We start from the raw sequence: 17,480 nt of genomic DNA on the forward strand, positions 1-17,480 counted from the left end.
GAACTCGTTTGTTTTGCTGGGCCCCAAACGAGTCTCGCCCTATTGCTGGTGGGGGGCGGCGGTCCCGAGCTTTGTCCTGCAGTTCATGCCAGCCCTTCTGACGCCTGAGCACAGAACAGCTGCACTTTCACACCATTGCAGCTCAGACCCCTCAGAGCCAACCTCGCCAGCCTTCAAGGAGCCTTTCCCTCTTCGACCATCTTAGCAGTCGTGTCTGAGCTGTGCTTTCTAGCAATCAGTGTCTTCACCGCTTCCTGTGTATAAATAGCATCTTTTTAACAAGACTAGAAACTGCCTTGCAGTAGGTACCTTTTGGAACGCCTGTCTGCCCAGCTCACAGAGGCAATTATGGTTGTTCTGGCTTCCCACGAAGACAGGGCTGTCCACAGCAGACAGAGAGGGAAGCTGGCACAGAGGAGAGCAGTGATGAGCCCCCTCCCAGACCCCACTGCTGCCTGATCCCCAGGCTCTCCCTGGGCCAGGCTGCATGTTGGCTTTCTTACCTCACGTTTCTTTTTTATTTTTTACATCTTTATTGGAGTATAATTGCTTTACAATGGTGTGTTAGTTTCTGCTCCATAACAAAGCGTATCAGCCATAAATATACACATGTTCCCATATCTCTTCCCTCTTGCGTCTCCCTCCCTCCCACCCTCCCTATCCCACCCCTCCAGGTGGTCACAAACCACCAAGCTGATCTCCCTGTGCTATGCGGCTGCTTCCCACTAGCCATCTACCTTACATTTGGTAGTGTATACATGTCCATGCTTCTCTCTCGCTTTGTCACAGCTTACCCTTCCCCCTCCCCATATCCTCTAGTCCATTCTCTACTAGGTCTGTGTCTTTATTCCTGTCTTACCCCAAGGTTCTTCATGACATTTTTTTTTCTTAAATTCCATATATATGTATTAGCATACGGTATTTGTCTTTCTCTTTCTGACTTACTTCACTCTGTATGACAGACTCTAGGTCTATCCACCTCATTACAAATAGCTCAATTTCGTTTCTTTATATGGCTGAGTAATATTCCATTGTATATATGTGCCACATCTTCTTTATCCATTCATCCGATGATGGACACTTAGGTTGTTTCCACCTCTGGTCTATTGTAAATAGAGCTGCAATGAACATTGTGGTACATGACTCTTTTTGAATTATGGTTTTCTCAGGGTATATGCCCAGTAGTGGGATTGCTGGGTCATATGGTAGTTCTATTTTTAGTTTTTTAAGGAACCTCCATACTGTTCTCCATAGTGGCTGTACCAATTCACATTCCCACCAGCAGTGCAAGAGTGTTCCCTTTTCTCCACACCCTCTCCAGCATTTATTGTTTCTAGATTTTTTGATGATGGCCATTATGACCGGTGTGAGATGATATCTCATTGTAGTTTTGATTTGCATTTCTCTAATGATTAGTGACGTTGAGCATACCTTCATGTGTTTGTTGGCAATCTGTATATCTCCTTTGGAGAAATGTCTCTGTAGGTCTTCTGCCCATTTCTGGATTGGGTTGTTTGTTTTTTTGTTATTGAGCTGCATGAGCCGCTCATAAATTTTGGAGATGAATCCTTTGTCAGTTGCTTCATTTGCAAATATTTTTTCCCATTCTGAGGGCTGTCTTTTTGTCTTGTTTATGGTTTCCTTTGCTGTGCAAAAGCTTTGAAGTTTCATTAGGCCCCATTTGTTTATTTTTGTTTTTATTTCCATTTCTCTAGGAGGTGGGTCAAAAAACGTCTCTTCTTTTGCTTAAGCTCGTATCTCTCAATTTACATCACTTGCCTCCAGTCTACAGGTCCCACCTTTTCTTTCTTCAGTGTATCTTACACAACTCAGGTTCTCAGTTAAGACGACTGGGTTCAGAGAGTTGTCTAGATTATTTCCTGAAACTTTCTGGAGTGTTTCCACATCTGCCTTCATCTGCCTCCTCCCCTCAAAATGAATTATTTGCTGGCACTATTATTGGCTGATTTTAGTGAGTATAATTCAGAAGGCTCCTATATAACTTCTAACTTTGAGGCAGGAGATAGATGGGCTCCAGGCTAGACATTTACAACTGGCCTCCTGTTCACACTTCCTGGGGTGAGAAAAAGATGGGCTCACTACCAGCTCTCTGTTTACATTTCCTGAGGCAAGAGACAAACATGTGCTACATATTTATGACCAGACTCCTGTCTACATTTTGAGATCTGCACTTCAATATAAGAAGAAATAACAGGAATAGGGTAGATAACTGGACACTGGACACTTCTATGGCAGGGACAGAGAGGGGCTAAACCCTGTTAAAAGATTAAGAGGTCATACATTTCCCATCCTCGTGGCAAGGGAGACACTACCCATGCACAAAAGGCTTCCCAGGGTCAAAAAGGCAGGGGAAGCCAGACCATAGTAAGTCTTGCTGTCTTCCTCCCCCATGCCTTTGTGATGAAATCCATTTTGGCTGAGGGGTGCGTGTGCACCCAGGGGAGGGTCATGAGACAAATTTGCCGTGGGGTCAAAACAATACAATTGGCCAAGAAGAAGACAAAGACCCAGAAGACTGCCCCCTTATAAAGGATTTAAACTTCCCAAAGGTGCGCCTCTTGTGACTCTCTTGCTGAGTTCGCCCATGCGTCTTTCTGCATGTAGTCTGCTTTTCTAATAAACACTTTTACTTTCTTCTGTAACTTCTGTCTCCTTGTCAGATTCTTCCTCTCAAGATAGGCAAAGGACTGGGGACTTAGCTTCTATCCTCTGGCCCCGTGGTCTAGTGGTTAAGATCCTGGTTTCCATTCAGGTAACCTGGGTTCGATCCCCAGTCAGGGAACTAAGTTCTTGCTTCCAGTCACTGCTTACTGTAAGCTACTGCTCACTGCTGCGTGCATCCAAAATCAACCTGACTCTCTAACCATCCCTGGCACTGAACTTGGAGCCCAGGGGAGGCTTGTGGCATCCCACGGTGCAGGGGCTAGTAGGAAACGGAAGCATGAGGTCAACATCTCCCAAGTGTGCCCCTCAGGTATATATGTGCACACACACACGCACACACAAATTCTAGAGTCAAATGAACTTTGAAAGTGGTACAATGCAGAGAAGAAAATTATAGGCTCTGAGATGTTTAACCTGCCTTCTCCAAACTTATCTGATCATGGATCCCCTTTTCCACTAAACATCGCTGACGACTAGTGCTCTAGGCTAGCAGTCTCCAACCTTTTTGGCACCAGCAACCAGTTTCGCGGAAGACAATTTTTCCACGGATGGGAGGTGGGATGGTTCAGGTGGTAATGCGAGCAATGGGGAGTGGCTGTAAATACAGATGAAGCTTCGCTCGCTCACCCGCCACTCACCTCCTGCTGTGCGGCCCGGTTCCTAACAGGCCGCGGACCGGTACTGGTCCATGGCCTGGGGGCTGGGGAGCCCTGCTCTAGGTCACACTCTGGGATGTGTGTTTCTAGTTTCACCTTCATAGTAATTGCCTTGGACAACCTCCCCATGCAGCAATTTCCTCACTGCTCAACAGAGACCAAATAAGCATCTCAGATCAGTTGCAGATGGAATGGAAGAAACATGGTAACCTGATAGACCAGAGGTCAATTCTAAGCTACCTAATCAATCAGCTGTGTGATGTGATCACCACTTAGTAAACTCTGTGAACTCCCATTTATCTTATTTATAAAATAGAACTGTTCTGAGAATTAAATAGAACAATTCTTAATTAAAATGGCATTTCTTCTTTCTCTTCTTCATCTGCATCCTCTCAGCAGTGTTCTTTCTACTACTGACAGCAGAGGGTGGGTAGAGAGATGCCTAGATGACAGGTCTGGAAGCCTAGATCACCTAAATTAGTGTTTTAAAATGTACCCAGAATTTGTTTTAATCAGGTAAGTAAGACATGCAGACACAGAAATGACTGTCATGAAGGAAGAAGTTTATACTCATGGTTCCCTAGAAATATGAAGCTTGGCATGTCATGCAGGGCCAATGTGGAAGTACCAGGCTTAGTCAGGAGGTGCAGGGAGTGGGGAAAGATGGGCCAGAGCCTTGACTGTGGTTTCAATGGGAAAGGCAAGGCAAGGCGGGGTAAGCAGGCAGGATTGGCCAGTCTGAATCACTGCTGGGGTTCCGGGGTGTAGAGGCTGGCCAAGTCATCTGGCCCCTGACCCTGGAGACATTAGGACAGGGCATAGTGGCACTGAGGGAGACAGCCCGATAAAGGAGGTGGAGGTGTGGGCGCTGGATTGGCTAGCTTGCACTTGAAGAGCATGGGCTCTAGGAATTAGCTAGCCCTGGGAGGGGCATTCTCTTTAGTGTTAGCAAGTCTCCCAAATATAAAAGCATTAGGTAATACAGAAAATGAAAACATGATTGACACAGTTAGTTCTTGTACACTCGGAAAAATGGGACCTGATCCTGTTTCTTGATTCCCAAGTTGTCAACATGTCCAGAACTTAACTCAGCATCTTCCTACAACCTATTGGTCCTGGACTACTTACCTCAGAGAGAGCATCTCCACCCACCCTGGGTACCCAAGTCAAATGCCTGGGAGTTACAGGTACCTCTTTTGCTCTCTATGAGCAGTTGCCCCAATGCTGGAAACTGATGACAAGTAGCCTTCAGTGATAGCGCCCTGAGAGACTGTTGCAACTTCAGAGAGCCATCATCCCCAAGGCCCTGCCCCTTCCTGGAGTGGTCCCCAATCAATTGATGTGGAAGGATAAAGGCCTAGCCATCTCAGCCCAAGTTGACACAACTGTGAAGGGCCATTCTAGCTCCTGAGTGACTGGGAAGTTGGCCATGGCTGTTACTGGATCTGCATCATATAGCTGGATCTCTCCCTTTGCCCACGACTGCCTCGTTCCTCTCCTTTCCTGGATGTTGATCCCCAAAGACACTCTTTAATTAATAAACATCCTGTGCTCTAAATTCTGTCTGAGGCTGTTTCCCAGGAAACCCAACCTATGACACCAATCTACTACCGAGTTTGGGCAACACCTCCTATGCAACACCTTTTGAAGTTTACTTTCAAGTCTTGCCCCACTATTGGTGTTTTACTTCATGGCCACCATCATATCTTGCTTAGATAACCACAAAAGAGTCCAGCTCCTGGCCAAAAACCTACGGTGATCTTTCAGGTCTGACTAAAGGCAATTACAAAGACTTTCACCAGGGAAAGTTGCCCGCTCCAGAGCAGACCTGGTACACGGACAGCACACTGCGGTCTCTGAGGGGGATGGTGGCTACAGTAGGACTCTGGCTGCATCCCTAGCCCAGGTGCCTCTATTTGGAGACCTCTTTATCTGGAGCCTTCAGCCAAGAACTTACTCAGGTGCTTCTGTTGAGATGCCTTATGGAGGTGGGGGGAAACCTTGAAGACACTTTTCTCCACTCCCACCCAGTACTCCCTAACCTTTCCCTGCTACCTACCCCTGGTGCCCCATCCATAAAACGGCAGGAGCCTTTTGTTCTGGGCTCTCTCCGCAGTGAGACATTCTCCCCATCTGCGCAAATATGCGGGAAAAGGGAACATTGTGGGAGCCATAGCTTTCTCCTCTTTTTTTTTTTTAGGCCAAAATACACTTTATTGACATTTGTGTACATTATGAAATGATCACCATGATAAATCTAGTAACCATCTGTCCCCATACAAAGTTATTACAATATTATTGATCATATTCCTTATGCTATATATTGCATCCCCATGACTTTTAAAATTTTATAACTAGAGATTTGTACCTCTTAATCCCCTTTAGCTATATCCACCCCTCCTTCTCCTCTGGCAACCAACTGTTTGAGTCTGTTTTCATTTTGTTTTGTTTGTTTTTTAGATTCCACATATAAGATCATATGGCATTTGTCTTTCTCTGTCTGACTTACTTCATTTAGCATAGTACCCTCTTGATCCATTCATGCTATGACAAATGGAAATACTTCATCTTTTTATGGCTGAGTAATGTTCCATTGTGTATATAGATACCATATCGTTTTTATCCATTCATCTCTGGACAGACACTTGGGTTGCTTCCCAGAAGTGAAACTGCTGGATCATATGGAAGTTCTATTTTTCTTTTTCTTTTTTTTTTTTTTTGCGGTACGCGGGCCTCTCACTGTCGTGGTCTCTCCCGTTGTGGAGCACAGGCTCCGGACGCGCAGGCTCAGCGGCCACGGTTCATGGGCCCAGCCGCTCCGCGGCATGTGGGATCCTCCCGGACCGGGGCACGAACCCGTGTCCCCTGCATCGGCAGGCGGACTCTCAACCACTGCGCCACCAGGGAAGCCCTATTTTTCATTTTTTGAGGAACCTCCATACTGTTTTTCATAGCAGCTGCACCAATTTACGTTCCCATCAATGAGGGTCCATTTTTCTCTACATTTTCACCAACACTTGTTACTCGTTGCCTTTTAGATAATAGCCATTCTGACACATGTGATTACACTACTGCAGTGAGCGATTAAAGGCTTGGCTGTGAGACACTCTCATTTTGGTGTCTAATCAATTTTGCCAACACCTGGCAGCACAGCACTCTCCAGCTCAGCTCTATTCTTGATGGACTCTACTTGTTCTCTGAACAAAAATGACCTTTCAAAGCGAAATTTGCACCCAACATTTACCAAGATAGACCATATTTTGAGCCATAAAATGAAGCTTGAAATTTTTTAAAGGAACTACATCATACCAAATATGCTCTCTGACCAAACTGAATTAAACTGGAAATCAATAAAAGATATTTGGGAAACTCCCCCCAAATTTGTCTTCCTAAACTTACATGGGCTTACTGATTGTATAAGGTAGCATTACTTATACTAAATGTTTAAGATTATAAAAAAATGTACATTTGTATTTAACCAAACTGAATCATTATCCCTACAAACTTTCAATAGGAAGTATGTCAGCTTGAAGATAATTTCTAAGAGCTTTAAGTAACTTAACTGATAGATATTCAATAGGTATCTAGATCATTTCAATAAAATACAATACTGTATCATTGATTACTAAATATAACAAGTTTATGTACTCTTGCTTTTTATTTTATATGCTACAGACAGACTGTATATAGTTGGTTCTGTTAATCATTATGTTTATTTTTTCACTTCAAGAAGCTGTGCTATAAGGGATGTATACAGATACAGAAAGTTGTAAGGGAATTCTACGTCATGGTCAAAGCTAAGAGTTGATGGGTTTTTAAATAAGATTTTCAAAAGGAACTTTAGTATCAAATACTATACCGATAAAAAAAGAATTTGATTTTCTGTCTGTTAAAATGACAAAATTTTCTTAGATTACTGGTCTGCTCTTTTCTTGTTTTTTTGGCCTGCACGATCTTGGTTCTCTGACCAGGGATCGAACCCGGGGCCCCCGCAGTGGAAGCACGGACTCCTAACCACTGGACTGCCAGGGAATTTCCTATAGGTCTGCTCTTTTTTTTTTTTTTTTTTTTAATTTAGTTTTGGCTGCGTTGGGTCTTCGTTGCTGTGTGTGGGCTTTCTCTAATTGCGGCGAGTGGGGGCTACTCTTCGTTGTTGTGCGCGGGCCTCTCATTGTGGTGGCTTCTCCCATTGTGGAGCACGGGCTGTAGGCGCCACAGCAGTTGTGGCACATGGGCTCAGTAGTTGTGGTTTGAGGGCTCTAGAGTGCAGGCTCAGTAGTTGTGGTGCATGGGCTTCATTGCTTCGCAGCATGTGGGATCTTCCTGGACCAGGGCTCGAACCTGTGTCCCCTGCATTGGCAGGAGGATTCTTAACCACTGAGCCACCAGAGAAGCCCTGGTTTGCTCTTAATAAGAGGTTGTAAAAGGTTATTCATTGCTTTCTGTGTAATCTGCTTACATAGTAGAGATTCTGTGTATTATCAAAATCATTCCTTGTGCTTTGCTGACTTTGTTATGCCCTCAATTATTTAATAAAATGAAAGTTTCTTAGTTAGGAAAGAGCTAAGGTTCTTTACAATCATGTTTACTTTAGAAATATTTTATTAGTTAGCCAAGTATTGTTCTCAGTAACCCACAATCCTATCTTAATCAGTGTTCAAATCTTCTGACAATTTTTGATATTTTGCCTTTCCAAAATTAAATCCTAAATGATGACTTTTTGTACCTATAACTGTCTTTGTGATTTCCCAGAGGGCCCCTGGCAAATCATAAAGCATTTGTTCTCTCACCTTGTAAGAAAGACAAGTGCTAGATATATTTAGGTATATTTGATACTGATGAGTCAAATGGGAAGAGTTGTCAAGTCAGAAGAGTTGCATAGCTTTCCCTAGGTTAAATTTGAATGGGTAGGGACTTCCCTGGTGGCGCAGCTCCCAATGCAGGGGGCCTGGATTCGATCCCTGGTCAGGGAACTAGATCCCACATACATGCCACAACTAAGAGTTTGCATGCCACAACTAAGGATCCAGCTAGCCACAACTACGACCTGGTGCAACCAAATAAATAAATATTAAAAAAAATTTTTAATGGGTAAAATACTAATAATATAAATATTTCAGACACTGTATACTGTATGGAAAGTCCCTAGAGAATTGCCAATGTCCTTGCTGTCCATGATGTGTTTCTATTCATTGGAATCCTGGTGCCACTTTTCCTGATATCATACAACAACAGTATAGTGTTATCAGTCATAATTTCATTTATAGTTGAACAACACGGATTTGAAATGTGCAGGTCCACTTATACATGGATTTTTTTCAGTAGTAAATACTACAGGACTACATGGTCCTACCTACTACATGGTCCATGGATGGTTGAATCTGCAGATGCAGAGGAACCACGGATACAGAGGGCTGACTATAAGCTGTATGTGGATTAACCCTGACATTGTTCAAAGGTCAACTGTATTTTTAAAATGTTAACTTGGTTGCAACTGTACTTCTTTAAATCTAGCATCTTGTAAGGGATTCATATCACTTACTTATGGGATTTTATTAATCGACAGATGTTTATTAATATACAGGTCTGCTCCAGACTTATTGACTCTCTCTATATATTTGATATATTCTAACTGTGTACTTGGCATATTCATAATATAACTTTGTCAGAATTATTATATGTTATATCTGAAGATTTTTTCCTCTGTAAAGATGCATCCTCCATACAGATTCCCCTGAAAATGTTCATCCATTTTAACAAGTTAGATGTAACGTTAACGGCCTTCTTTGAGAACAGGGTTAATCATTATGTTTATAATTATGATGTCTAAATTTTTTTTTTTTTTTTTTTGGTACGCAGGCCTCTCACTGCTGTGGCCTCTCCTGTTGCGGAGCACAGGCTCCGGACGCGCAGGCTCAGCGGCCATGGTTCATGGGCGCAGCCGCTCCGCGGCATGTGGGATCCTCCCGGACCGGGGCACGAACCCGTGTCCCCTGCATCGGCAGGCGGACTCTCAACCACTGCGCCACCAGGGAAGCCCTGTCTAAATTTTTTTTGATTGACTTCATTATCTTGTTTTGTATACTGCAGAAACAACCAAATTTCCTCATCCATTACATTATCCTTATTATGAATTCTCATCAGATCTTTCATTTTAATGTTCTATTTCTTGGATATACAAGAACCCCCTTTTGTTCTTACATTATCTTTAACTCATAAATTGCCATTTAGTAGACTACACTTTGTAAAGTTAAATGAAACATCTGTAAATAATATCTTTTTCTCCCTATCAGACCGCTCCAGAATTTAAAAAACTCTTACTAAGTATTCTTATTTTCAAAGTAATATAATTATTTGCATAGGTGCAGTGAGAATCTGTCCTCCCTGTTCAGAAGAGGAATAGTTGGAACATTGGCTACGCAACCAAACCCTTGCCTGGAATGTCATATTTGGGAATGATACTAGTTTAGTCAAATATAACCAGACAGGGCTTCCCTGGTGGCGCAGTGGTTGAGAGTCCGCCTGCCGATGCAGGGAACACGGGTTCGTGCCCCGGTCCGGGAAGATCCCACATGCCGCGGAGCGGCTGGGCCCGTGAGCCATGGCCGCTGAGCCTGCGCGTCCGGAGCCTGTGCTCTGCAACAGGAGAGGCCACAACAGTGAGAGGCCCGCATACTGCAAAAAAAAAAATAAATAAAAATAACCAGACACTTGTAAGGAGCTCAGGTTGACTTCCTGGAGCCAATGTTCACAAAGCCCTCTTGGAAAAAGTGGCCTGATGTCAGGCTAATTGGGTTCCCAGCCTTACAGGTCAGTAAGGAAAGTCACCTTCTGGCAGGCTCAGGAGCTTTAAGATGTTTTGGAAATATTTAGAAGGCAGGAATTCACCCAAATCTACAGGTGCTGCTGGTGAGATCTAGTGGGGAATTCTTGGCTTGGCTTCCTAGCCACAGATGTACAATGTTCATAAACTGGAAGACCCCATATTGTCAAGATTTCAATTCTCCCCAAATTGATCTATAGAGTCAACACAATCCACATCAAAACTGCAGGAGGATATTTTGTAGATATTGACAATCTGATTCTAAAATGTACAAGGAAAGGCAAAAAAAAATAGAATAACTAAAGCAATATTGAAAAAGAAGAACGGAATTAGATGATTCACACACCTGATTTTAAGGCATACTATAAAGCTACAATAATCAAGACCATGTGGTATGCATAAAAGGACAGACCCTTAGATCAGTGGAAAAGAACAGGGAGTCCAGAAACAAACATAGATAGCTGGTTTTGGCAAAGGTACAAAGGCAATTCAGTGGAGAAAGAAGTCTTTTAACTAAATGGTGCTACAACATTTGAAAATGCAAATGTAAAAAAAGAACTTTCACCCTCATCTCAAACCTTATAAAAATTAACTCAAAATGGATCAAAGATCTAAGTATAAAATGTAAAACTATAAAACCTTCCTAAAGAAAACACAGGAGAAACTCTTTGTGTCCTCAGGTTCGGTAAAGATTTTTTGACTATAACACTAAAAGTATGATCTATAAAAGAAAAACTATAAATTAGCTTCCACTGAAATTACAAATTTTTGCTTTGCAAAAGACACTATTAGAGAATTAAAATACAAGCCAGAGACTGGAAACAATGTTTGCAAATCATATATCTGACAAAGTACTTCTACTCAGAATACAGTATAAAGAACTCTCAAAACCCAATAATAAGAAAATAACCCAATAAAAACTGGGCAAAAGATTCAGGCACTTCACCAAAGAAGATATAAATATGGCAAATAAGTATATGAAAGATGTTCAACATCAACAGTCATTAGGCAACTACAAATTAAAACCAAATGAGATATTATACACCTAATAGAATGGCTTAAAAAATTGGCAATACTAAGCACAGATGAGGATACAGAGCAATGGCAACCAGCATACTTTGATGGCGAGAATGCAGCTACTTTGGAAAAAAGTTTGGTAGTTTCTTATAAAGGTAAACGTTCATTTACCAAATGACCCAACAATTCACTCCTAGGTACTTACCAAAGAGAAACAAAACTCATGTCCATACAAAGACTCATACACTAATGTTCACAGAAGTTTTATTTGTAATAGACAAAAACTGGAAACAACTCAAATGTCAGTTAGTGAACTAATAAGCAAACTGTGGAACATCTATCCCGTGGAACACTACCCAGCAATTAAAGGGAGAAAACCAACTATTGATATATGCAAAAACATAATGAACCTCCAATGCATTTACGTAAGGTGAAAGAAGCCAGACTAAAAAGACAACATGATATAATTCCATTTATATGACATTCTGGAATAGGCGAATCCATTTGGATGGAGAATAGACTAGTCAGGGACTGGAGGTGGGGGAAAGGGTTGACTACAAAGGGGCAGCTTTAATTTTTTGGAGCGATGAAACTTCTATATTTTGATTATGGTGGTGGTTACACAGCTGTTTAAATTTGTCAAAACTCTTAGAACTATACACCAAAGAGAGTAATTTTTACTGTGTATAACTTTAAGAAAAATAAAGAAAGAAGGAAAAAAAGTATATAAGCAATTTGGCCACATCAACCTTCTGCCTGAAACCTTTCCATGGCTCCAAAAATTGTTAGTCTACATTTTCTAGCATGCAGCCACAGTCTGGTCTTCCTGTCTGCAGACTCATCTCTTCCTATGCTTCTCATTCCATAGTATATGCAATTCCTGCATATTTAAAGCACCCGGCATGGTGCCTAGCACAGATGCTCAGTCAGCACAGGTTCCCTTTCTTCATACAGTTTTCAGCATTTGTTTATGTTAGCCCTCTCTTCCCAAAGCTCTTTCTACACCTCATCACAACAAACTTGCAGGCATTAAGGCTCAGGCAACACCTCCTCCTGATGTGTTTCTCTGAACCACTTCCTCCTGTCCCTGCCCCCCATGACAGGCTGGGCCTGGCACCCCTCTTCTGAGCTTCCTTATCTGTGCAGTAAAGACAAAGATGTTCAAGCCTTGCCTATTTGGAAGAAAGGACTGGCTCCTGGGAGACAGACTTTAAGTCCTTAAAATATCCTGCCCACTAACAGTGTCTTTGCATACCTGGGGCCTCGGGACATGACAGATAGTTTATGCTAATAATATGATTTATGCTGGGCCCCTTGAGCTACACTATATTAGTGGCCTCTGTAGAGACTGGAGACTAAGTAACTAAGGTCAGTTGTGGATGCTGCATGCCCAAGTAACTGACCGCCAATAAAAACCCTCGACCTCAAGGCTTGGGTGAACTTCCCTGGTTGGCAATACTTCCTACCTGTTCTCGCCATGTTGCTGGGAGAATTAAGTATGGTCCATGGGATTCCATGAAAGGGGACACCTGGAAGCTTGTGCCTGCTTTCCCCTGGACTCTGTCCTATGCACCTTTTGCCTAGATTTTAATTTGAATCCTTTCACTGTAATATATTGGAACTACAAGTGTCACCACTTTTCTGAGCTCTGTGAATCCTTCTAGAGAATTATCTACTGAGAGTGGTTCTGGAACATCATCCCATTGAGTTTACTTCTATCACAGCACTTATCATAATGAATTGATGCTGCCTGTCTCTCTCTGTGCTGTGATTCCTTTAAGGGCAATAACCTTGTACAATTTGTTTGCCATCTCTAGTGCCTGGAACCCGATGTGTTAAATAAATGTCTGATTGCAAGAGAGGCACAGCCTTCTCATGAGTCTGATTCCCTTCTGAGCCAGAAAAATGCCTCCAGGGCTTGCAGAGGAATGTGGATGTAGCATGGGTTCTCTCCCAAGAAATCATATGACACTGACCAGGTAGTGAGAACTGTCAGGTAGTGAGAACTGTCAGCACGGGTAGTGAGAACCGTCAACCCCAGAAGCGTGAATTGAGAATTAAGCCTGTGAGACAACACATCCAGAATAGGAATTTTAAAAGCCTTAGCCAAGTAACAGTGGCGTGATAGCATAGCTGAGGGCTACGGAGGCTACAGGCGCTGAGGGGGAGAAGAGAACACTGGGCAGAAGAAAGGGCTATGGAAATTCCACTCTGTCAACTACATTTTATTTTCAGAATCTGCCTTTAAGGAAAGCCTTCTCCAAACCAGGGTAAGTGACATTTCAGTGGAAAATGCCAAGACTGGATATTTAAAATTCAAAAGGTCTTTGGGGGACTTCCCTGGTGGCGCAGTGGTTAAGGATCTGCCTGCCAATGCAGGGGACACGGGTTCGATCCCTGGTCTGGGAAGATCCCACATGCTGTGGAGCAACTAAGCCCGTACGCCACAACTACTGAAGCCCGCGCGCCTAGAGCCCGTGCTCCGCGACAAGAGAAGCCACCGCAATGAGAAGCCCGTGTACCGCAACGAAGAGCAGCTGCCACTCGCCGCAACTAGAGAAAGCCTGCGTGCAGCAACGAAGACCCAAAGCAACCAAAAATAAATAAACAAACAAACAAAAAGTCTTTGGAAACAAGGAGGGTCTACTTATAGTTCTCTGCTGGATTTCCTGACTAATGTTCTGCCCGGCAGGTTAGCTGTAATTCCAGCCTCAAGTACTAACCTTTCTGGCTCTTGCTGACAGCTTTTAAAATGTTTAGCAATACACTTCGGCATCACAAAAATCACAACAACAATAATTAAGTTTTGCTAAGGATCTTTTACTGGTAATTCTTAATCTTCCTTCAGAGGCAAACACAGCTCAATTCAACACACATATGTTTTGTCTTAGAGCCACAGACCAGTCAAATGGAAATACAATATGAAATAAATGCCAACTCACTAGTGGGAACCCACCTTAATTCAACAGCCCTGACTAGGATCGTGGAATTCTAGAGTTGATTAGAAAAGAGGTCAGACCTTAGATTTCCATGTCCTCATTTTGAAAATGGGGTACCTGGGGCCCAGAATAAAAGCCCTGTCTGTTGAATAAAGACAACAGTGACCATGCAAGTAGCTAAGACATTACTTCAATGTGTGAATCCCCCCAGTATGCTGCCTTTCCCTACAGGGCCTGGCCCAGCTTCCAGTCTAAACACAGCAAAGAGCCCCCCCTTTAAGTCACACCAATTCAGGCCTGAAGCTCTAGTCAGACATGACCCAGCTGGGCAACCTTGGGTAAGTTACTGCATCTCTCTGAGCCTGTTTTCATACCTGGATTGTAGTATAGCAGTAGATTTTTATGTGGTTAATGAAGTAACATGGAGCCTCACACCTGGCATATATAGAAGATGCTCGACAAATGTACCTTCCCTTTCTTCTTCCTATCAAGTCCTCCTCTATGGCAGCCTTTCCAACAAGACTTCCTCAACTGAACCACAAATCCAAAGAAAATTATTTGAATGCTTATTTTCTCAGTTCCTCCCAAGGCTGGCAAATAGCTAGTACCATTCCAGAAGAAGAGAAGAGGATTCACTCATTACATATAATGGGGGCCTCAGGACATCAGGACTTAATTCTCTCCAGGAATTCAGTTGAGAGATGGCTCCATGCACTCACACAGCTGTACAGGGTTCATGTACCCCTTCATACCTCAAGGGTACAGGGTTCATGTACCCCTTCATACCTCAAGGGTACAGGGTTCATGTACCCTTTCATACCTCAAGGGTACAGGGTTCATGTACCCTTTCATACCTTCATACCCTCATACCACACTACCCATGGAGAGCCTCCCAGAAAAAGGCAGAAAGTCGAGGTCTGAGGGTTCTCATGTCAACTCTTCCAACATCATATTGCTTTAAACCCTGCCCTGCCACTGCAAGGGCAGCTCTGAGCCCCTCAAGGAGAAGCCTTCTGGGCCTTAGCTTTCACCTTGCCTGCCCTCACCCCCACCCCACCCACATACACACCCGCCCCACACGTTCATGCACATACAGCTGCTATCTCTCAAACTCATCCACGCTGCCTCAGTCCCCCCAGTCTGCTCTGGAGAGTCCCTGGATCGCAGGGGTGTCTAATAAACCCAGGCCTCTGCCATATCCATCTGGCTTACCCCTGCCCTGGGGCAGAAGGAAGAAATGACAAGGGAGTCCAGGGAGGCACCAGGGCCACCTCCCGCAGCCTCTTTGAACCGGTTTGCCAGTGCTGACGTGGAGCAGGTATGCCCTCCAACTCTAGAAGTGGAAGGCAAGTCATTTAGGCAAAGAGAAGGAAGGTTCCTTTGCCAGTTTGCTTGAAGTCCCCCATCGCTATTATCTAGTTTGTTTTTCTCGAATTAGGGGCTATTTAAGCACCCCAGAGAGGAGGGAAAGGCAAGTTTCAAGGGAACTGGGATGGGAGGGAGTCAGAGTGGCAGAATTCTGAAAAACTTTTAGTTGGAGGATACACCAACAGCTGGGTTACTCAACTCTTCTGAGTTTCATGTGTTTGTTTTGAGACAGGACAAATGAGGGTCATGGAGTGCTCAATGCAGGGGTCTGGGCATCCTTCACTTTCCTTTTCCAAACCCATGGACTTTAGAGCAGAGTCCAAACCCTTTATCTGCCATTCCTGGTACTCTTACACCCACAGAGCCGACCTCTGGTCCTCCTCAGCCTGGCCTGTGCTCCATCCTGGAGAGGTGCGGGCGCGGACAGGACAACTACAGCGGACGGAATGCGACAAGACAACCCTGCTGCCTGCATGGTCCTCCTGCTCCTCTCTGGCTTTGCTGCTCTGACCCGGGCACGTGCAGACCCTCATCTCCACTGCCTACCTGGGGCTCTACGGCTTTCACAGGCAGCATCCCCACCCCCAACCAGAAGCATAATGGGTGAACTACCTCCCTGATTCCCAGGCAGCACCTGTCTTCCTTTACAGCTCTCATTACAGGGGCTCAAAAATAACCTGAAGGTTTCCAAGAAGTAAAATATAAAGATTGCAGTTTAGCAACTAATCAAGGGTCACGACTCTGGGCTTCCTTGCTAATTAATATTTAGGGTCAAAGTCTTCTTATCAATTTGCACCCAGAATTCGGTCCCTGGGGCAGAAAGGGAGCACTAAGGGGGGGGCACACAGTGCCAGGGGACATCAGAGCAATCCCATCTCACGGAAACCGCACTGTTTCAGAGGGTCCCTCTGAAGGGACCTCTAGAGCCCCTCCTCTTTCAGGGAGCCTCAGTCCTAGAGTCAGGACCAAACACACTGAATCAGGTCCACCCTTGGCTAGTGAGCCCTCTCCTTTCTCCTCTGATTTACAGAACTCAAGGAGCTGCAGTTCGGAAAGCCAGACCTGTGCCATCGGTCAAGAACAGTCTGGGGAAGGGAAACGGCGCATCAAGGGACCACATTCTGTTCTCACCGTAAACACTCAGTTTCCCAGTTGAGGACGTGCCCGGCTACAAGGGGGGAGGGGGCCGACTAGGGCTCGGCTGTAACAGGTAGAAGTGGGTGAAAACGGGACGGGGGTGGTGGGAAATCGGAAGAAAACCCGGAAAGAGAGAAGGAATCGGAAGAGCAAAGCAATAGGAAGCCAGGAACCAAAAGATGGAAACAAGCAACAGAAAAAGTGCAGGAGGAAAGGACAGGAGGAGAGACCGTCTCGAGAGGGATGGAGAGAAGGCGCTCGAGACGGACAGACGCAGGAAGCGGCGGCGCGCGGGGCGACGGCGGCGCCCTTACCGGCGGTGGCCGAGCGCAGGCTCTCCAGGCTCCAGGAGCGGGACAGGGCGCCGCGCATGCCCCCGCTGCCGCCGCGGCCGCCGCACACCACGCCACTGCTGTCCGAGTCGGAGCCCGGGGACAGCCCGGCGCTACTGCCGCCGCCGCTGCTGCTGCTGGTGCCGAGGTCCCCGCTCGTCTGCCCGCTCGACTCGCTTGGACATTGCTGCGCCCTCGAGCAGGCGGGCCCGAGCTCCAGCCACAGGTTCGCGGGCGGCTGGGCCGCGGCGGCGGCGGGGCTGCCGGGCGACGGGGCCAGCGAGCCGGCGCCCGGACCGGGCGAGGGGCGTGCAGACGGCCGCGCGGCGTCCTCGGCCCCATCCCCGCCGCCGCACGGCCGCCGCTCCGGGCCAGCTGACATCATGGGGCTCCGCTAAGGAGGCTCCCGGCCGCCGCCAACCGCTCGGGCTCTGTGGCTGCGGCGGCGGGGACCCTCAGCGGGCGCGGTGCGCGCGGGCCTCGGGCAAGGCCAGGCGCCCACCGGGCAGGACGCGGCGCCTCC

At 45.4% G+C, this 17,480-nt stretch overlaps 1 protein-coding gene across 2 annotated transcripts in view; it reads right to left on the reverse strand.

Moving 5' to 3' along the window:
* Positions 1 to 17,480, reverse strand: part of ARHGEF4 (Rho guanine nucleotide exchange factor 4) — a 113,544-nt gene that overhangs the window by 60,950 nt on the left and 35,114 nt on the right. The window contains exon 2 of one of the 2 annotated variants that reach the window (XM_029225280.1): positions 16,940 to 17,476. The exons of the other annotated variant lie outside the window; for it this stretch is intronic. Coding sequence (XP_029081113.1) covers positions 16,940 to 17,342 — 403 coding nt within the window. The 5' untranslated portion in view covers positions 17,343 to 17,476. The remainder of the gene's footprint in view (positions 1 to 16,939; positions 17,477 to 17,480) is intronic. 2 annotated transcript variants of the gene reach the window in all.

Source organism: Monodon monoceros, unplaced genomic scaffold (genome assembly GCF_005190385.1).
Source record: "Monodon monoceros isolate NGI ecotype Baffin Bay Population unplaced genomic scaffold, NGI_Narwhal_1 Super_Scaffold_16, whole genome shotgun sequence".
NCBI lineage: Eukaryota > Metazoa > Chordata > Mammalia > Artiodactyla > Monodontidae > Monodon > Monodon monoceros.